The 22,663-nt window shown below is 40.1% G+C and overlaps 1 protein-coding gene across 10 annotated transcripts in view; it reads left to right on the forward strand.

The window, feature by feature from the left end:
- Positions 1-22,663, forward strand: part of LTBP1 (latent transforming growth factor beta binding protein 1) — a 406,323-nt gene that overhangs the window by 359,968 nt on the left and 23,692 nt on the right. For all 10 annotated transcript variants that reach the window (XM_040496475.1, XM_040496477.1, XM_040496480.1 and 7 more), the window contains 5 exons: positions 9,954-10,130; positions 10,892-10,978; positions 12,880-13,008; positions 13,690-13,830; positions 15,043-15,213. In XM_040496475.1, coding sequence (XP_040352409.1) covers positions 9,954-10,130; positions 10,892-10,978; positions 12,880-13,008; positions 13,690-13,830; positions 15,043-15,213 — 705 coding nt within the window. The remainder of the gene's footprint in view (positions 1-9,953; positions 10,131-10,891; positions 10,979-12,879; positions 13,009-13,689; positions 13,831-15,042; positions 15,214-22,663) is intronic.

The following is a 22,663-nucleotide window of genomic DNA, read 5'->3' on the forward strand; positions in this document are numbered from 1 at the left end:
ACTTTAAAGGGAGAAAGAATTTAAAGGCCTTTGCCAAGTACGTGAGTGTAAAATTCCTCTATATTTTTATCGTTTTTCTCAATTTTTGTGTAGTTGTCTTTTTTAACGTTTATTTTTGAGAGAGAGAGGCAGAGACAGAGACAGAGCATGAGCAGGGGAGGGGCAGAGAGAGAGGGAGACACAGAATCTGAAGCAGGCTCCAGGCTCTGAGCTGTGAGCACAGAGCCTGATGCAGGGCTCGAACTCACAAACTGGAAGATCATGACCTGAGCCAAAGTTGGATGCTTAACTGACTGATCCACCCAGGCGCCCCTACAGTTGTCTTATCCACACCTAATTTGATAGCGTTCCATTTACTGAATCAACTTTAGTCTTTAACTTGTTCTATAAACAACTCCTCGCAATTCATACTTTATTGGTGTATATACTGTTTAATTATGTAATTACAGTAATTAATACACTGGCACAGAATGTTTGAGAATAATCACAGATGAGTCTTGGTCAGCATACAGCTCAGCATGTGAGAGCAGGAAATGTGTGCTTCTGCCCAAGAGCAGCTTCCTGGCTGTGAGCATTCCACCTGCTGTGGGCACAGGCCTGGGTGCCTTTCAGAGGGCAAGAGAACATTGGTTAACGCAACAAGTTGGTTAAATGGGGGCCATCTAGAAGAGTTTGTATCCTCCAATCAAAGGATCTGCCGTTACACAGAACAAAACTTTTTATACCAAATTTAAGTGAGGGTTTTTAACAAAGATTCAGAATAATTTCACTATATACATTCTAGACCAACAGCTCCGATCTCATCCTTCCTGAAAAGTAATTTGGAAAGGAAAGATGAATTTACAAGAAAGATGAATTTTACTAAGCTGCTAAATTTCCCCAGGTCGGAGGGGATCCCACCAATGAGCAGTAGCACAATCCACAGTGGTATCGTACTAAGGACAGAACAGGAGCCAAGGGGTGATGTCAGGAAGGCAGATTGCAGATCAGTGCACAGAATTTTCCAATAACTAGGGATAGGTAATGGTCATGAAATTATGGGTGTTTCCCTAGACGTGTCCCAAAACAAGTGGGATACCCACTGGTCGAAGGGTACCCCCTTCCCAGCAGGGTATTGTACCAGGTAGCCTTTATGGTACTTTTGAATTTTAATGTCCTAGGGTTTTTGTTTCTAAACTACTTCTTGGCTCCCACCTAATATTTTTTAGGTCTGGTCTAATGGTTTTCACTGCCTGGGCCTTTGGCCACTGATTTACATTGTTGTACATTGCCTAAAAGCACCTGCAACAGAAAGAACTAAAAAATGTCCATGCCACTCATCACGTGTAAGAGGGTATGGATATGAAATATAGCCTGATGCTTTTATTTTCTCAGTGCCTGTGATAATTGCTCCATAAAAACTTTATGTCCTCGGGCACTCTAGAAGAAGCAGTAAATATGTGGTCTTGGCAACCTTGGCAGCCTTCAAGCCTTACCCACAAAATGCTGCTCTCTGTCTTGATTGGTGCACAGAGGAGACTCTGGGGTAGGAACCGAGCTTATTTTTAAAACAGAAGGTATAAGGAAAAGAACACAAAAAAGATATATGTTATAATCGAGGCAGGTGTTCCTCACTTGAAGAAAAGCAAATAAACGAGATCAGAAATTATACAACATCAACTGGAGTGATTATTTGCATTATAGAAGAATTGTTCTTTATGCAGTTTATTGCAGCGTTTTCTTAAATATCCATTTTTCTCTAATGTATTTGAGAGCTTATTCTCACATCACAAGGTAGAGCCTAGGCTTCTACAACTAGGAAGCACCTTCATGGTTTTCTAGCCCGGCTCCTGTATTTACCTGTCAGGAAGCCAAGGCCCAAGGAGGAACTCTGAATGCTCTTCTTAGGGTCCCACAGCTAGGGCTGTGCAGGAACCTAACCCTGGGATCTTTTCCACTTTGCCAGTCCCCTTCTAGAGGCCGAGGACCCCATGACTCCAACCTCTAAAAATTGGCTTCCTGGGGCATCTGGGTGGCTCAGTTGGTCCGGCCGTTAGTTTTGGCTCAGGTCGTGATATCTGGGTTCAGAGGATCGGGCCCCATGCGGGGCTCTGTATCAGGAGTGCAAAGCCTGCTTGGGATTCTCTCTCCCCCTCTCTCTCTACCCCTCCCCTGCTCACACTCTCTGTCTCTCCCTCAAAATAAATAAATAAACATTTTTTTTTTTAAACTGGCTTTCTTTTTGAAAAAAAATAATGCATGTGATTTTATTTAAAACAATGCATATTCTTCACAGAAAATTGGCTTATACGAAAATATATCAAAAATGAAAATCCCCCACAGCGGCACCACCCAGGAATAATCTCTGTCACCGTGCTGGCCTTCAGATTCTTTGATGGGGACCTCCAGGCTCCACCTACCTCCACAGAACTGTCCCCCATTTGATCCCGGGCCCCCAGGCTTGTCTGCACAGAGCGCCTTTCCCTTGGGCCAGTGGAGAAGCACCTACAGCGAAAGCCATTCGTCTCGCTGCTCATTCCTTCTCATGAAACAACTGACCGTGGTTTCCCGTCTTCCCTCCTCCTGCTTTCCTTCTGATTGATTTAGGACATTCCTTCCCCCATCCTCCTCCCTCTTGCTCTGGTCTTTTTCTTTCTCGTTTCCAGACTCTTTTTCCTCAGCCCATTCCTTAAATAATAATGTCCCGGGGAGTTGCATGTTTAGGCCTCTTTTTTACTCTCTGTTCTTCTCTTGGGATATTTAATCGTCTTCTCTGAGTCAACTCTTACTTACGTGATACAGCCTGCCAAGTATCTTCTGCCTCCGCCTCTGTCCTCAGAGCCACACTCCTATTTCCAGCTGTCTATTATTGGCCCTTTCTCCCAGGGTGTCTTGTCAGTGTATCTGCCTGAAATTTTCCCCAAACCAAATTCATTACCATCCCTTCTCCAACCTGTGTTCACTCATTAATTGCCAAACATCAGTCCTGGAAATCCTGACATCACACCTTAGTTTTTCTCCCCATTCATCCAAGCCTCCAGAACATTCTGCCAATTCTATCTCAACAGTGTCCTTCAGCTCTCCCGGCTCCTGTGTTACCACTGCCCTGGGCCAGTCCTTCAGCAACTCTTACCTGGACCATGGCGGTAGCTTCCTGACTTCCCTCCATCCCCTCCCACCGATTCCTCTTCCTCGCTGTTGCCACCATTGATGTTTTCAAAACATGAATCTGGTTTTATATTTATTTTTATTCAAGATTTTATTTAAATTCCGGTTCGTTAACATTCAGTGCAACACTAGTGTCAGGTGTAGGATGTAGTGATTGATCACCACCTACAACACCTAGTGCTCATCACAAGTTTTAGCTGCTTATCGCTGCCTACAGCGTGAAGTCCAAAGCCACTGGCAGGGCGGCAGGACCCTTATACTCTGCCTTACTCATCTTTGCGTCCCCTGTAACCTTGCTCACTGCCTCACCTATGGCAGACACTCACTACCTCTTGAATCAAACTGCGTCTCGACATTCAAGAGTGTATCCCCTCTGTATTTATAGTGTCATTCCCAGCTAGTTCTGTAGAATTAAGTACTGATTCGTTTTATCAGAGATAGATTGGAGGCCACACTTGAATGAGGAATGATCTATTTATACTTCCTTGTAGGGCGGATGGTTCCTTCATGTGTTTCGGTTAAATAACAAGTAGAACAGAAGAATGAAAGCGTTTCCCTGCTGTCAAGGGACACGTGTAAATCATCCTCCTGATTCTGACAATTGAACTCAAAGAGCATCCTTGTTCTCCTTCTAGAGAGGTCCGCTACAGGTTTTATGTACGTACATATTTTTTTTAAAGGCAGGAAACCACATATAATATCATTGAACTGTTACATTTGGCGGAGTAGGGTTTTTTTTTATGTGTTTAGTTAACCTGTAAAATAAATTAACATTGAGACAGTTTTTTAAAAATAATTTCTGATTAGAAAAAAAGACCTTCGATAGAAAAAAAAAATGAAAGACAGAGCATAGTATTTAAAATGCAAACATTGTAAAATGCCATAAAACTCCTGAGGTCTTACTGTGTATTTGTAATGGATCTATACTATAAATGTAGGTAAGGCTAGGGAGAACATACTCATTTGTTGGGGGGGGGGGAGTTGAATCAGGTTTCTTCCCATGTTCAAAGAGCATAGAAGAATTTACTAATTACCAAACTGTGCTTTTACTTTTATGAAATTTTTTACTTTCTATATATAAGATGTAAAATAACATCTGAGTTTTTAAGTGAGGAGATGTCCGTGTTTGAATGAACTGATGGCAGTTGATCTAAGTGACAGACTCCAACTGGATATGAGCCATTGCATGTTCTTGAGACAGGAGATGCCCACACTGGTGCGGCAGCAGTCATTTGGGGCCCTGGCATTTGCTATAAATATGGCCCAACGAGGAGGGGTTGGTACATTTCCTTTAAACATTTCCTGATATTTTACCTGTCACCTCAGATGTGGCGTTACTGTCCCAGTCATCTTCACAGGCCCTCACAATGCACCTGGGACAGCGTTTTGCCACGACGCTTGCTGCTGTGACATCCGGCCTCTTCTCTGTCTCCACGGGCGCCACCTGCTCACATGTCTCTGCGTGTCACATCCGTTCTTCTTTCTCCATGGAACGTCCTTCTTCTTTCAGGAGCCTCCTCTTTCACCCCGGTCTTGTTCTGACATTCCCGGTGTCCAGTACTGTCTCCATGAATCACAGGCTTTCTCTCCCCCCACCAGCCTCAGCCTGTTGTTATCTCAGGCTCGCTTCCCTTGTTCTCTTCTGTTCCTTTGCTGGAAAAAGAAACAAAAACAAAGAACCTTCATTCAACCTGGCTGGTATTTATTGCCTGCCTTTTAAGTTGAGGCCATGAGGTGAGTCTCAGAGAGTGGCATCGTCCTCTACCCAGTGCCTAAATCAGGAACACGGCTGTCGCTTGTTGCATGACAGCGCCTCCTGGGCTCTCTGTCACCTTCAGTGACTTCCTTCGCAGACCACCACTCCCCTCACCCCGCTCTGCCCAGACCTGAGTACAGTCGTCCTTTTTATTCCTCCTCACCCCTGTCCACCTTATCTCCTGTCCAGTTTCTCTAAAGTTATTTTTGAAGAAGTTGGTTCACATGTCAGCTCTCCAGGCGGCCTTCTGTGGTAGCCCTGCCCACCCTATCCCTGTGGAGTGTGGCTTAGGCGCTTTACTCTTGCTCCCTGAGCATTGTCACAGCCTGACTCCCCCATCTGCTTGACTTAAGGACAGGAACGGGGTGGAGGAGTCCTCTTCCAAGTGCTTTTTCTCTTATGCTTGGCTTTCTAATCTTTTGACTTGGTCCATATCTTTACCATCTGTTCCCATTCTCCCTTTTTCCTTGCATTCATTCCTGCTCAGCCCACTCCTATTGTCCGTGCTTGTTTTCTGAAACTCAACAATGGCTGTCTCCTGAATTCCACCTAAAAGACACACACTTTCAGGACATCTGGAGGGCTCAGTTGGTTAAGCATCTGACTCTTGATTTCGGCTCAGGTGATGGTCTCATGGCTCGTGGGGTCAAGTCTCAAATGGGGCTCTGTGCTGACAGTGCAGAGCCCGCTTGGGATTCTGTCTCTCCCTCCCTCTTTCACTTGTTCTCAAATTCGTTCTTGCATTCTCACTTTCTCTCAAAATAAATAAACTTGAAAACACACACGCTTTTTATTTTTCAAGTCTTGGAGAAAACTAGGAAAAAAAGGAAATATATGAATTTTCAAGTTCTCTTTTATTCCTTCTTAGAATATTATGCTAAAAATTCTTTTCCCATAAAAAACAGGAGTTGGGGTGCCTAGGTGGCTCAGTGGGTTAAGCGTCTGATTTCAGCTCAGGTATCAGGCTCTGTACTCACAGCTCAGGGCCTGGAACCTGCTTCGAATTCTGGGTCGCCCTTGGTCTCCCTCTCTCTCTGCCCCTCCCCTGCTTGTGCTCTGTCTCTCTCCCTCTCAAAAATAAATAAACATTAAAAAAATAATGAAAAACAATAAAAAACATGAGTTGGTGTGAAACATTAGTGCCTATGGTGATTTTAAAATAAAAAATGGAATAAAGCTTTGCGAATGATTGAGTTGAAAGTAATTTACTGAACATCACCAGGGTTAGAGTTATATAAATTGATGCCTTTTTAGGACTCTAGCAGGTGTTTTACTTGGAGGCATTGTTTGCTCATAGGTATTTGCTCATGGGTCTTTGGTCATTGTCGTAAACCTGACTGTCCCAGAAAGGTATGAAGAAGATTAGCTCACAAAAGCCTTCAGAATACTTTGCAAATGGAAATTGAAACACAGGGGCCCATTTAGAATGCTCGTGTCTCCCTTAATTAGAAAAATGTTGCAGATTTCCTCAACCTGACAGCAAGGCTAAGATTAGACCGAAGGAAACTATCCTCTAAATGAACACCACATCTTCTTCTTTCTGAGGAACCAAGAGAGAAGATGTTTCTAGAAAGTGCTCTTCATAAGTGGCACCATATGACTCAATCCATGACTATCTCTTCAGAGCCAGGGAACATGATTATACTCTATATGACCTGGTGGCTAAACTCTATACCAGCAAGGATTATCTGCTGTCCCCTCCCCATTTGTCTCAAAGAAGTGAAAAAATAAATAAATAAAACAAATTCATGCTAGTTGAGATGCTAAGAAGCTGAGCCCCATAGAAGAGGTTTTGGGAAGGCAACAGGCATGAGACATTGGACCCAACCTAAATTGTCTCTTCTGGAAAGTAAGGATGCTTTGTAACCTGCACATACTGTTTCATGGAGTTGCTCTGTGGATCACAAGAAAGGGCCTCTGTAAAAATTGTTTCAGAAACATGTGTAAAAGTTCAAAAAACTCACTTCTTACCATCTTCCATACCCTAGGATTAGACTATGCAAATTGCTGTTTATACATAGATGTGATTCCAACCTCTTAATAAAATTGAAAAATCAAATCCGAAGATACCAGAGGAGAGGTAGTATATTTCTTAGAAGTCTGTGGCATGAGGTATGTAGTATGGCTCATGTTACTCATAAACTCTTTAATAAAAATAAAATTTATTCTTTTTAATGCCTGGCACTTTACTATCCATTGATTAGATCTTTTAAAATTGCTTGGCAACTTAACCATTCTTCCTGTGGCAGCAAGTGACCTAAACTCATAGAGATTCTTTAAAGAAATCACACTGCATTGTGTTTACTGATGAGTTTTCCCCCCCCAGTGGAAAAATGCTCTAGGAAGTTAATTATTTAAAGGTTAGAAAGATAGGGAAATTGCTGTTGTTTCACAAATGACCTTTGTGGACTGGTTTTTTTGAAAAGAATTTGCATCTCTTTCCAAACACAGATGAGGGCCTGACTAACCCCCAATTTCAGCTGTATAAACATTGAGCTTTCAAACTGCTGGGATAAAAAACAAAACTTGTAACAACCGATGTAAAACCTGAATAACAGGATGATATTACTGGTTGTCTCCCTTATGCAAAAACTTGTGAGTTTCCTTCCAAAAAAGAAAAAGAAAAAGATAATTTTATTTCTTAGTTTATGTGCTATGAATATAACAAACATTGTAGAAAACAGGCCTAGGTGTGTATATATATATACACGTGTATATATATACGTATATATGTATATATACGTATGTATATACACGTGTATATATATATAAGTTTTTGTCTCCTACCTAAGCCTCTGGTGTCTGATTACTTAGCAGTTTTCATGATGCCCTACTGTATAGTATTCCATGTTGTAAGAAATGCAATGACATACTTACAACTTGGAACGCAAGAAGAAAACAATTATTCAGCCCTCTCTTTGCACAGACTGTAAACTTGATTGACAAGCTAATTACGCTGCTGATTTGATTTGTATTTCCAAATGCATACGTTAATAGCTGTACTTTTAGGTCAACTGAATAAAATGAGCAAAATCATGAGTAATGGGCTGCCAATTAATTTACAAGTGTTGGGGAAAGTTATAAATTTTTCTGCAAGACTCATGGTGGATTTTAATAATAACTTCAAATGCCCTTTTCCCAAAGAATTCTGTTTATAAGAGCTTGGAGCCCCTCGTAAAGAGAAGGAAGCAGTGGTTGACTGCTCTCTGCGTGTGGGCACAACACATTTCTGTCTTTTGCACACTTGAAAGCTAGAAGAGATGAGGGCTGTGGCAAGTTTTATCTGATTTCACATCCAAGGAAATGGACTTAAAACCACTTCATAATCTGTTGTAGAAATCAGCATTTCCTCTTTTTCCTGGACCTGTATTCAAGGTTGGAATTTGCCATCAGCTATTGACACTGACTTAGAATCCAGCCTGAAATCTAACAGCCACAATCAAGTGTGAAAGGGATCTTCTACATTCTCATTGATGTTCTGTGTTTTGAGAGTAATATGTACATCGGAGTTTTGTTTGCCATTTTGCTTGTTTTCCTTGCCCTAGGAGGAAAGAAAGGGTAGTCGCTTTTCTGATAGAATTTTGTGGAATTCTATTTTAGGAACACTTTTGCTAAGTGGCGTATTAATCTAGTCCTTACAGTCAATCTGACCCTGCCAAAATAAGTATATAGGGCACTATTGTGAAAATAACTCCTTAAACCTTCCTAATTAATTGTGCACCAACTGCAAAACAAAGGTAGGTGTTGACATTCAGGTCTTATCCTCACTGGCAAATGTTTTCCCTTTGTCCTTGTAGTTTCTTCATATCTAAGAAGCGTTCTAATGAAAATATTTCATTGAAATTAAGTAATTGTCATAGCAGTAGTCAGCTTTTTATTTGATATAGCATAAAATAAAAACTATTAATAAGTCCTAACTGGATCATACACAGTAACTGAACTCTGCAGCATATGGTGGAGAAGAGATTAGACCACTTTACAAGCCTACTCTCAAAATACTGACCTTTTTTAAAGTTTTATTTATTTATTTTGAGAGAGAAGGTGGGGGAGGAGCAGAGAGAGAGGTAGAGAGAGAGAATCCTGAGCAGACTCCGCACTGTCACCACAGAACCAGATGTGGGCTCAAACCTATGAACTGTGAGATCATGACCTGAGCCAAAATCAAGAGTCAGACTTAAGCAACGGAGCCACCCAGGCGCCCCCAAATACAGTACTTCTAAAAGCTTTTAAAAGCACAGTCTTGTTCATAGGCTATAAATCTGATGGGATTAAATCATTTATAGTATTATCTGAAAGTAAGTGAATTTTGTTCTCATTGTTTGTATTCTCTCATATTACTTTGTCTTTTATCACAGAGGGTTAAACTGAGTCTGTTGGAAAATATATTCCTCTAGAACACACATGAGCCAGGACTAGAACCGAGCCTTGAAATTCTTCCCCAAGGCTTAGCTGGCACTCATTGTTTCATTTAAAGTCCTATATTTGCAGCATTTTAAGTAGACTTTCAGTAACAAAAGGTTATTTTATAGATTTGGGGTTATTGCAGTGTTTTCCTGGTTATTATACTCTGCCTTGTACTGTTCAGAAAAGATTCGGGCATTGTTGATTCAAATAACCACCTAAGAGTTAAATATTTTGTGTGGCCCCACATCTCTGGTCAAATGTTGGGGAAAATTTTCATTGATTTAAGTAGGTGTTATAGCTCACATAGAATGGGCCTATGTTTGGCAAGAAAGCAGATATGGAAACTCTTCTCACGGCCAAATTTATAGGAGTATAGCAATTGGTTTAATGTAAAAGAAAATGATTTTGACAGATTTACACTCTTGGGGTGTGTTAGAAATGTATCAAAATTCCGGATTCCAGTGCATTTTTATCTTGAAGTGGAAGGACCCACACCTGAAGCAGAAGGCCGTTTTGTGTAAATGAAATGCTGCTGGCACCCTCCCCCACCCCCGTCTATCTCTTTATTATTGTGTTTTCTGCTCTGTTGTGATACCCATCTGGTGTGTCCTAGAGGGCCCCTTTTCACTCTCTCCACTCTCTTTAGACTTAGATGATGATCAACCCAAAGAAGAAAAGAAAGAATGCTACTATAATCTAAATGATGCCAGTCTCTGCGATAATGTGCTGGCCCCCAATGTCACCAAACAAGAGTGCTGCTGTACCTCCGGTGCCGGCTGGGGAGACAACTGTGAGATCTTCCCTTGCCCTGTCGTGGGGACTGGTAAGGACCAGCTGAGCAGTGTGTTCACACTTGGGTTGGGTCCCGTGGTGTCCAGGGCCTTGGAAGCTTCTCATTTTGGTTGCTGCATTGAAGCCTTGAAAGGATGACATTGACTGGTACCTGCTGTAGTGGCATCGAGATGAGATTACCGTACAGTACGTTTTCATTCAGAGCTGGAGCCATCCCCCTCATCCCACCTCAAAACGAATTCTTAAACTTAACATCAGTCCATCGCAGAATACACTATCACAGTAAGGTTCCATATGATATTTTGGCAGAAAGGCAATTCAGTTTTATTCCATTTTTAAGTTAAAACCCGTCTTTTTTGGCTAAAACTGATCCCGCATTATCCGTAGCTATAGCTTGCATATTTAGGCTAAGATCTTGCCTGACTGGAATCTTATTCAACCTTTAAAATGCTAGAAACCACAGTAATGGAGAAATAAGTCATAACATCAGTCAAAACATTGGTAAATGAGAAGTGCCTGAACTAGGAGGGTTTTTTTTTTTTAATTACAAGTAAAAAATTTTAAAGTCATTAGATTTATTTGCACCTAATCCATAATTTTGGAAATTATACTGAATTTATTTGTCCAGAATAGATGACAAGACTTGCCTTAAAGTTAATGGAGTCTGGGGGATAAAAACCAAAAACTGAATTTCAAAATTTAAAACACACATTAATGGAGAACGTTTATTTTTTTCTCTTTTTAACTGTTTTTTTTTTTTTTTTTTTTTTTTTTGGTCTCTCCTGAAATCAGCTGAATTCGCTGAAATGTGTCCTAGAGGGAAAGGCTTTGTCCCCACTGGAGAATCCTCTTATGATGCTGGTGATGAGAACTATAAAGGTCAGAATCAAACAGAAATGAATTTGTAACACGTATGCGTATCAGCATTCCGGTGAAAGCATGGCTTGGGCTCCACAGAGTTATAGCTCTTCTCATCATAGAAACTGATTAGAAAGCCTTTAATTCTTCTAGGGGAAGGCGCCTGTCAACTCTGGGCAGCGTTTGGTCTTGGGAGTTAGAATACTTAAGACCACGCAGCCCTGGGATGTCATGTGACCCTCCTGAGTTTCCATCTCTTCATCTCGGAGATAGGAATGATGTCTCAAGGGTTATCGTGAGGATTAAATGAGATAATATACTAGAAATACTTAAAACTCTGTACCTAGGAGGTGCCTAATAAATTTTAATAAGTTTATGCTTTTATTCCAGAGGTATATTATAAATGATACAAGCTAAGACCATATAATTTTGACCATCATTATATTGGTCTTTGAGGTCATCAGCAAAGCTAAGATTCTTGACTTTTTTTTAGAACTCATCCTACTATTTGCTAAGATGCTTTGACTAATGGCTACAGATTCATCATAAGGAATGGAAAAGAAGAAAACTAAAGTAAATGTGTTTTGTGTATTTAATGCTGGTAATCTATAATTCTGAAATAAATGCACAATCTTTTTATTTAGGTGAAATTTAAGCCACATCTATGAGTATTTCCTTGTTAACTACTCACTTTTGACATTTCCATGATAGAGATATTATGACCTCTTATATACACTATGGGGTTTTTTTCTTCCCTTTATAGTCTAATACTGAAAACTGCTAAGTGGCTGGAAAACAGACTAAACATTTTTATTGTCCATCCGTTTTTGAGAACTACCGTTTTAATGATACTCAGTAGCTGGATAAGAAATTCCATATGTGCTTTTTAAATAAATCTATGATTCAGTCCAATTAAATAACAAGAAGCCTTGATTTGTAGTATGTGTTTAATAGTTTTCAAGTTCACAAATATCATACTTTGTTTTTGCAGGCATATAGTTAAATCTCACTTCATATTATGGAACAGAGCCCTGATTTTACCATAAAGTCGCCCTCTCTTTCATATAAAAATAAGTTCCTCCTCACCCTGTCTTAGCAGTGCTGTAAATGGTTGGAATATTAGTTGCAGATCCAAACAGCTATGTATTATGGACTTGACTTTTCATTTTCCAGCTGTGTAACTTTGAGTGATTCATCCATGAAGCCTATGATTTTTTTTTTTATGACATGACATTTGCTCTAAAATGCTAGAACTGATGGTAATAATAATAGCAATGAAAGCAAGGGATAAACACTTTTTGAGAGTCTGTGGAATCTTCTTCATGGATTTTCTCATTTAATTGCTTCATTCCTGTCAGGCAGATGTTCCTATTGTCCCCAACTTACCACAGTAAACTGAGGTTTGCAGACGGTGAGCACTTTACGTTCTGTGGAGAAATGGGCCTCCCAAGACCTTCAGAACTTGTGCTTCTATTAGCTGGTCGTTATCACCGAGACAGACTCATCAAGTTCCATCAAACTCTTCGTGGGGATTTTTCTTCATCCCAGTTAGTTCATGAGCCAACATACACATTTAGAGAAAGGCACATTTCTTAAAAGGTATATTCTTGAGAAAATACTGTTGGCTGCATTGTGAAGTTCATAAACTATTTCATTGGATAGGAGGTAGTGACCCAGAAATTATATTTACAAAAAGACCTCCTCCAATAATGTTTTGAACATTGTTCCCCAAATGTCACAGATTCTGTTTCTACATCTGTGAGTTAGGCCTAACTTTAAGAATTTTCTCCTGTTGTATCTGAAGATTCTTTGGACTATGAATATTATAATATCTAAGTCAACTGAAGCCCAGTATTCGTTAGACTGTTTTTAACTCAAAGACCAAAGCTCAGTCTTCTCTTTCACCATTTTGCCCCCCTTAGATGCAGATGAATGCCTGCTCTTTGGGCAAGAAATCTGCAAAAATGGCTTCTGTCTGAACACTCAGCCTGGTTATGAATGCTACTGTAAGCAGGGGACATACTATGATCCCGTCAAATTGCAGTGCTTTGGTAAGTATTAGGAGGATACAGCGTGCTCTGAAAATATACAGATGGAAAAAAATAAGTGATGCTGTGTAGTCAAAACAATTGCTTTGCATCTAAGTCACATGTTGAAAAGACCTGTAAATGGTTTATGGATCTTTTTTTTGAGCAAGATTTAAGAAAGTAAAAAAAACCTCCTTCCTACTTTTGGAACAGATTTCAAGCAAAGAGTTAATATTCAATGTGGAATTATAATTCAGGTCACTGGTTTAACTGAAGTGTTCTTTCGGTCTGGGGAGCCTCCTGTTTCATCACTCATACCATGCAAGTGAAAGTCATTTTTAAATACTGACCCAGACTTTAAGGCTTAAGCAGAAAACCATATACACTAGGCAGAAAAACATAGCAAAAGGAAATAGTTTTAAAACTATCATAAAGAGGCATTTTATCTTACATTTCTAAGCATATCCTGTTCCTAAATGTTTTCTTTCTTTCTTTAATGTCAGCAGCAGCAGGGAAACATTATTGTTCCAATCAATACAACTTAATATTTTTATAGTCAAAGCTGTTCTCTTTTGGATGATGATGTGTAGTTAATTAAAATGTGGCAACCTCTGTAATCTAGACTCAATTTAGCAGTGTATAAAGTTTGGTGAGTGTATGAGGTACAACTGATTGTTGATTTTCTTTAATTTTTTTTCTTTTAAGATCTGGATGAATGTCAGGACCCCAATAGTTGTATTGATGGCCAATGTGTTAATACAGAAGGCTCTTATAACTGCTTCTGTACCCATCCAATGGTCCTGGATGCTTCAGAAAAAAGATGTATACGACCAACTGAATCACATGGTATGTTTGGATGTGAGATGCAAGTCTCTGTCCAAATAAATGTCAAGGTTTTCCTTTTGACTGAACTGTGAGCTACTGGGAAATAGAAAAATTGACTCCTTGGGTATTTTGGAGTAATTAAAATGAGATACTAAAAATAATAAGAGAGAAGGGGTGCCTGGGTGGCTTAGTCAGTTAAGCATCTGACTTCAGCTCAGGTCATAATCTCACAGTTGGTGAGTTCAAGCCCCTCATGGAGCTCTGCACTGACTGAGCAGAGCCTGCTTTGGATCCTCTGTCTCCCTCTTTCTCTGCCCCTCCCCTTCTCTCTCTCTCTCTGGCTCTCTCTTAAAAATAGATGAACAGTTTTTAAAAATGAGAGAGAATAAGAAGAAAAATAATAAGATGCATAACAGTATGTAGGAGATTCAGTACCCTACACATATTTAATCGACAAGAGAATATAGATCGGCTGAGCCGATGGCAGAGCTCTTCTGTGCCTGTTCGTCACATTTCACCCTCAAAAGCAACTGAGGAAGATGTGAGTTCAGGAAAAGATAATCAGGTTTGCTTGACTGGACTGAAGGACACAGAAGAGGCTGGGCCCAACACTCCATGGAATCCAACAAGGTGGTGGGGACCCCTGGCTTCCATTGATTGGAATCCCTCTCTGTCGCCAGTGAGATGATGCACCACTCCTAATTGGCTTAATTGATCTATCCATCATCCCTGTCAGTAACCACTTTGGATGAAGTCAATTGAAGGGCAGAAAGTTTGGAATTGAGTACTGTAGCATGAAGTGTCACCAGAGCTTTGGTGAATGAATTGGGTGAGAAAGCAAGAATCTGCAAAGTGTTACTTAGAAAGAAATGGTAGGAAATGACAGAAGGGTCAAGGTAAAAAAGGAAAGATTGGGAAATCAGAGATCAGTGTTTTAGGATTATGGACTATAGAAGGAAGAGCGTGCAGTGCTTTCTACAACGATGGGAAGCTGCAGACGGAGGGATTTAATTGGAACATGACGGGCAGGTTGAATTTCAGCTGATGGAATGACACCCTGTTAGAGATGACAGAGGTTTGATCCATGGAAAGACCAGGCTGGCTTCAGACTTTTACTTGGAAGTCAGTCTGAGAAATAGAGATGGAAACTTTGAGACTCGCTGGCTTCCACCGCTGTGTTTATGAAGTAGGAATAACAGTGCAATTGTCATGGAACCATGTTTTCCCTTTCAGAACAAATAGAAGAAACTGATGTCTACCAAGATCTGTGCTGGGAACATCTGAGTGATGAGTATGTGTGTAGCCGGCCTCTTGTTGGCAAGCAGACAACTTACACTGAATGCTGCTGTTTGTATGGAGAGGCCTGGGGTATGCAGTGTGCCCTCTGCCCCATGAAGGATTCAGGTGAGCCCTCACCCAGTTCCTTCTGCCGGAGGCCTTTGGGAACAGGTTCACCTCCCTCCTTTGGATCCTGACTGTTCTTTCACTTCTGTATCTTCATCTTCACTCCTGATTCCTTACTTTCATCAGAGGTGGGGATAGGGGGGTGTGTGTGTGTGTAAGAGCAGGGTTGCATAAACATATGGCTCCTGGTTTACCTCCAGTCTAGACCCTGCCATTAATTTTTGAAACCTTCGTTCCCTTCCCCAAAGAATGATAAATGACCCAAAGAAACATAATGCAACTTAGCAATTGGTGACATAGATCTTTAGAATTTCTGTTTCCTGATACTTCCTTTTTCTCGACAGTCTTTCTCATTTCTAACAGTTTCTACTTAGAGCAAAAAGTATTAGAGGCTATAGAAAGTCTGTCCTGGTTTTTATGACAGCCTCTTTGTGAGAGAGACCAAAAAGGAGTTAGAACAATAGAGGAAGAGAGTAGAAAGGAATTGAAATGTATGCAAACAAATGTCCTTTCATTTCAAGTTTAGTTCCGAGGATAAACCTTTGCTCAAATGGAAAATGCAGCAGGCTAGGCTCCTGGTTTATCCCTTCTCCTTGTGTTGAGGGAAGACTGAAAGGTGCTGTGTCTGGGCTATTTGGTGACTCCTGGCCTGTGCACGGACTGCTTACTTCTTACCTCTGCCGCCACTTAACTGCTCTTGAAAGGAAAGCCCTTGAAAGTGTTGGGTATATCAATTTGTCTTTAGCTCTGAAATCGAGTTGTTAAAGCTAGAAAGACACCGTGTGGGCATAAAGTGAGGGAGTTTATAATGAACAAATTCTCAGAATGGGCAAGAGTAGAAAAAATCCTTGAAAAGAGGAAATGCATTGACTTTTAGTTCACGAGAATGCAACTTTTGAGCTGTTTTATAGCCTTTCAGATTGGCGATAACTTAAAACCAATGTAGCATAAAAAAGAAAATGATTTGAATATGCCTTAAAAGAGAAAAGACTCGCAAAGGATAAAGAGCAAATACATAAAGAAATAGATGGTGACGATAGTAGCCTGGTAGGGAAAGAGGATGGGTTCTGGGGCCAGACAGGGTGGATCTGGAATCAAGAACTGCCCAATAACTTCACCCAGCACAGCTCGTTTGTACAACAGAGGTGTTTATGTCTATCCTGTTTGGTTGTGGAGGAAGGGGAGGATGTAGGTAGAACAGGGACACAGGGAGTGAATGCTAATGATTATTAGCATTACTATGGCCTCTGTCCCCAGAGGCAGATGCCACAAGGAGAGGGAAGCAAAATCCATAGGAAGGGAGTACACAGGGCCTTGAGACATGTTCTCACAGTGCTCTTATATATGTCAGATCTATTGTACTTAGCCAGTGGTTTTAATGGTTGATTTTTTTTCCCAAAAATAGACCCCTTCTAAAGAATTAATCAAAGGGGTTCTGTCCCTCTCCACCTACCCCATCACAATTGAACTCTGCTCCTCCTTAGAGATGTTCATTCTTAACAGTTGGGCTTTTTTTTTTTTTAATCATGCAAACCTTTTTCCTACACATTAATTGTTATATAGCTATATTTATATTATTGTCATATATTTACATTAAAGAGCTTATTTAAAACTGAACTCCGTATTGTCGATAAGACACGTTTCGTTTTTTGTTTCACTCTTCGGCATCTCTGAAATGGGAGGTATCTTATAATTGATGGCATTGAACAATGGCCACAAGCTACTTTTTTACATTTTAATAATGTCTGTTTTATCAGAATGTATTTTACAATATGGTATCTTGGAATAGAGGAAAGATGATAAATTTTTAAGTGGTTGCATAGACTGTTTTATGGATACACCTACTTTTATTTAGTCGCCAGCAGCACTGGACTTTGGGGTTGTTTGTCCCTCCCACTGCTTGCTTCTATCTTGACTTTCCTTCTACAAACAGTGCTGCAAGTGAATTTTCATGTATGTATCTTATATACACCTGTGGGAGTGCCTTAGTACAGAAATTCCTACAAATGAAAATGCTGGGTTGGCAGGTATGTGCACTTTAAACTTACTATATTGCTCTGAAAATATTGTGCAAATTTGCACTCCCAGTGGCAGCATTTGAAATGCCTCCTTCCTCAGACCCTTCTACCATTGGATATTCTCAGTCTTTAAAATTTTTATCAGATGGGTGAGAAGCATATTTACATGCATCTCCCTTATTCCTAGGGAATTTGAGTATCTCTTCTTTGTTTATAGGTGATGTGTATTTCTTGGTCAGTGAATTGTTTATCACCTCCTTCGCCCATGTTTTGTTGGACTTGGTGTCTTATTAATTTTTAGGAGCTTTGTATATATTCTGTTCACACCCCCAACATTTGGGTTATGGTGTATGCTTTTTGTTACAGAAACTCCTTTATAAAGGTTCTGCACATATTTTCATTTTATTCTGTCCCTGTTCTAATAGTATGATTTTAAGTATTTACTGCATATAAGTCTGACGGGCCAATGGCTTTGAAAGTCAAGTTTAATTGACATAGCTTTTGGAAGAATAGTCAAGTATGTTGCTGTTAGAAATGAATTTTAGAATATTGTATCAATTTTCTTTAGCTGAGACTTCATAACATTTTAAAATATAAATTTGAACAAACATGTGAACAAATACATACTGCATGATATTTTTAGTAGAGCATGCGGTATCAGGAAAAATATGGTACCCATTGCCAAACTAAAAAAATAATTAGCATTGCTAATTATGATAGCACTATAAAATTACAATAGTTCGCATTGCAACAATCTTTTAGTTAACATATGCACAGTACTTAGGATAAAATCTCCAAAAAGAATCTCTAGCATATAGTCAACCAAATCTTCAAAATCAGTGGTTTTCCGTCTTTTGTTTTTTAAACAATGGTAGTTTGTCAACTGAATTGTTATTTTAACCTCTAATATAGAAATTCGTTAATCTCAAAGTTGCTGGGGGAACTGGTTGGGAGAATAACTACTTAGTCTCTGCAGGTATCTCTCAGGGACCCCAGGGTTCCAGAGGACACATATTGAAAACTACTGTTCTAAATGTTTTAGTCGGAGGGTAGGAATAAGTTAGGCAGCTCAGAAGGAGTGTTTCTGTTATATCCCTAAAATTATGGGCCTAGAACTATACTGAGTTCAGAATACATCCACAGAGAAGGTCCACAGCAAAGGTTTTCCAGAGGTCCTCTGACCAACTGCCATTGCCTTGATCAGCACCTGACATTCTAGTTCTACCCACACCAAACCATCTTCCATGGAACATTTCTGCTGGAGTACAGTCACTAAGGGGAGCCAGAGCAGAGAGGTCAGCGTGTAGGCTCTGGAGGCAGGTTGCCTGAGTTTGAATACTGGTTTGACAACTTCCTATCTAGGCAAGCTTGTTACATTGTCTCCTGGTGCCTCTGTTTCCTCATGTGAAAGTAATTTCACCTGCCTTACAGGGCTGTTTTAAGACTTGAATAAGTTAATACATGAACACCTAGAATAGTCTTTGACACATTTGGAAGATAGCAACAGCTATTGCTACTTACTGCTAAGTGACCCAGATCAAATGCATTTTCAAATGTAGCTGAAATCCAAGGATCTTATAAAGCATACAATTATCTAATAGCATCTGAGCATGAATTAAGGATAGACAAATGCAGAAGTAATTGTTCTCATATAAGCCTTGCTTTTCTAGACAACTGCTTTGTAAATATCAATGGGCATGTCAGTTCTCTGTACTCCCCAGATCTTATGAAAAAACAGATTCTGGTTTCTAAGTGCAGAAGGTGGGGCAGGATTCTGCATTCCTAGCAAGGATGCTACTGGTCCTCAGACCACACCAGCAAGGTTCTAAAGACACCTAAGAGCATCCACCTTGATTTTGTTAAACTCACTTTAATACTGTTAGAAACTTTTCAAAGAGGAAACAAAGAATGTGTGAATTTTAAAACATGTTTACTCATAATTTCTGTCCTTGAACCTTTTAAATATGCCGTTCATGGATATCTTGATAGTTGAAAAGGACCACGTTGTCTGTTGGTTAATATATGCCCTGGATGAATCCCAGCCTGTCGGGCACTGAACCTTCCAGTTTCCCTAGTTGCTCAGCGATGCTTTGGGGAACAATTAGTTACTGATGGAAACAGTGCTGGAGGAATTTGAGGAATAAATCGTAGCACTTGTCATCAGCTTTGAGCATTAAAGTGCAGTGTAAAGTAAAGCTTTGGCTCTGGAACAGGCTTTCACACTTCTGGTGCAATAGGTCATGGGCACTAATTCTTGCTAAGGCAGCAACTACATCTGAGAATACTGGTAGTTGGAGGAGGTAGGAGTGGCTTGTTCAGTCGTGTCTCCAAAGTTAGATGGCATCTTGTGGATTGATACCACATGCAGGGGATGGAAGTGGAGGGGACAGATTATATCAGGACAACTTGACACGAGGAGACCTGCATAGTTGTGCAATCCAGTACATTTCTGGGGCTGCTTAGGATCCCATGTTAATCCTCTGCTAACGTCATGGAGGCCAGACACCAGGCATTCGTAGAGGTTCCAGATGATTGAGGGAGGCCCTGCAACATGACATTGGACAATTTGCTGAAGCCATTGTGCACCGATAGCTTCCCCGTCCTCATCCTCTGGAGGCCTCGGCTCCCATATTCCTGTTCCGGCCTCCTCCTCCTGTTCTCGTTCCTGTGCTCTTGGCTGCTTCCAGCTTTTCAAAGGTTTGAGAGAGGGGGGCTGAACTGCTTTGGGAGGACCCTAGAATTTGAGCTCTTTATCATGTTATATCATTCCAGACTCTGGGAGAAAAAGGCGTTTGGAAAACCAAGTCAGGCAAGACAAGTCATTTTATCCGTGTCATAAACAAGACTTAGAGAAACTACAGCTTTAGAGCGAGATGGTAAGATCAGCAAAATGAGAGTTGGTGTCTCATCAGCTGTCCATCACAGTGTAGCACACTGGCGGGCATACTGACAGTATGTATTTGATGAATTAAGGGACTAAAGTAGGGCAGTTATTCTTGGTAAATAGAACTTAGTGATACCTTGCACTTAAGTAAAATGAATTTTTAATGTTTTTATTGCTACTCTTGAAAGCATAAGCTTCAATTTTCTGGAAAATGTGCCTATGAATTACAAGATATGTAGGATGCCGTTATCGCATGGAAATAAGAACCCATTAACCCACATGGGAAAGAAAAGTAGACACACTTGAATACTGGAATCTAAGATTCCCAGGGCTCCCAGTGTCTGTGGCTATCTTGTTCAAATAATTAGACTTCTGTTAAGTAAATTATTGGAATAATTAGACCTACTGTAAGTAAATTGAACATAAAGACTTAAAGTCTTGATCTAAAACTTTGAAGGTAAGAGGAAATTCAACAGGACCCTTAGTGTGTTGGGAGAGTGCCACCTATTGGTGGTATGATGTACTGCACCACAGTGTTGGACCCTCTACAGTTACTCTTAATGAAAGTCAGGTGTACAAAGGTGAGAGTAGTTAAAACTCGAAGGAAACTAGTGCCACAAAAAAATTGGCACATGTTAAAAAAATTGTAAAACGCTAATATTGATCAAAATTCAGAGGAATGGTCCTCTCAGTTTTGCTGAGAGAAGAGTTGGAAGATACAAATACATAGAAACAGTTGATGCAGAAATTCTGATTCTGGGGATATGGATTATGCTTGTACTTGAGTGCCAAGGGGAAACTGTAATCATTACAGCTGAAGAAAAAATGAAATCAATTCTGTCATTAGAGAATTTGTTAACTGTTACATGCAAGATGCAATTAGGAAAAAGAACCATGTTTGAAATGCAATCTTAAATTATTTATAGTTTGCCTGTTTTCAGCTTTAGTTAAATTACTTACATATTCCTTCCTTCATTCCATTATTTACTTCACACCTGCTATGCACTGTCCAACAAATTTTGGAACAGGTGTACAGGTTGTATTTACATGAAATGTAAATTTTGATTCTGCAAAACTAACATAGTATACAGTTGTGTTACTAAATTAGAATTGTTTTTTTCCCTACTTGTTGCATCTAAAACATGCACGCGATACCCTTGATTCCCTTATTTAATAAGTGCACTATTTGTTGCAACAGCAAATGTTTTGATACTTCGCGATAGCTTATCTACCCCCAATATTTTCATATGGTTTTGCAAAAGTGACAGACTTTGGAATCTGTGTTCGAACAGTTGAGCTAGTGATTTCTTCCATATCCATGCACAGCTCTTACATGTTCCCAAATATCTCCATATAAGAAGTTTCATAATGCCCTTGGAGGTGTGAAGGAAGACAGGGATTTGAGTCATGGACTGAACTTGAAAAAATATTGTAACTGGGCAGTGGTTGCAAAAGGCCTTTCAGCAGCCATGGTTTAAAGGCTTTTCCAAGAAATATGTTTCCAAAGAATGTTAATAATAACTTTGGAACATCCTACATGCAAGGCACAGTGAGTGGTCACTGCCTTCGGTTGAGGCAGTCCAGGGATCTTGTTCTGTTTCTGGCACTGCTTCTGTCGATTGCACTGGACAAGTTACTTCAGTTTCCTTTATCCAAAGTTGAGAACTCGTGTGAGGTTAGGGTAATTAATACTCTCTGAGTACAAAAGCATTTATCATTTTGATCATAGATCCTGAATATTATGATTAAAGGAAGTGTAGCTGTTAATAAATTATAGTGGAGCATTAAAATCACACTGGAAAGATATAAAAGGCCTCCTAGATTGTCTGGCTACCATGCCTGTACACGTAATGTATACCATGTATATGTAGAGTGGTAAGTGGTCCAGTGCTTTGGGACGTAATTCTTCGTATCCATGGAACTAAATTGAATTGGATACTGTACGGAATGGCAAGTAAGCCATTTATGTGGTTTCTTATCAAAAGGATTGGTTTACTTAGAAAGCTTCCTCTTACTCCCTCCAAAAAGGAGTGAAAATACTTTTGTTACTATAAAAGGACAACTGGAAAATAAAATTTAGTAGTGAATTATGCACATGCAGCTTTGTGATTTAGTCCTTACGTTAGTCTCCTCGCTTGTAAGATGGCAGTTAGCAACAATAGGTCATTTGAGGGTTAAATGTGATAAATGCATGTGAGATGCTTGGATTACAGTACATGCTTTGTAGGTGTTAGCAAATCAAATCCTGTTCCAGGAAATGAGTTGAGCTAATGATTATTCCATGGTAGAAGTCTTTTTTGAAAGGAGGCATGAGTTAAAGACAATGAAGAATTGGAAGAGTGTTTAGGGACTAACGCAGAGTCAGACAGCTCTGCAGGACCCTGAGTGAAGCTGCCTCTTCTGTGCCCCTCCGGACTCCAGAGCCACGAGTGTCCACTAAGGGGGGCTTTATGGCTGGAAAGGACCATTTAATGTTGGCTTTTAAATGAACATTCGGGGGGCGCCTGGGTGGCGCAGTCGGTTAAGCGTCCGACTTCAGCCAGGTCAC

Source organism: Herpailurus yagouaroundi, unplaced genomic scaffold (assembly GCF_014898765.1).
Source record: "Herpailurus yagouaroundi ecotype Mexico unplaced genomic scaffold, PumYag 188, whole genome shotgun sequence".
In the NCBI taxonomy this organism is placed as follows: Eukaryota; Metazoa; Chordata; class Mammalia; order Carnivora; family Felidae; genus Herpailurus; species Herpailurus yagouaroundi.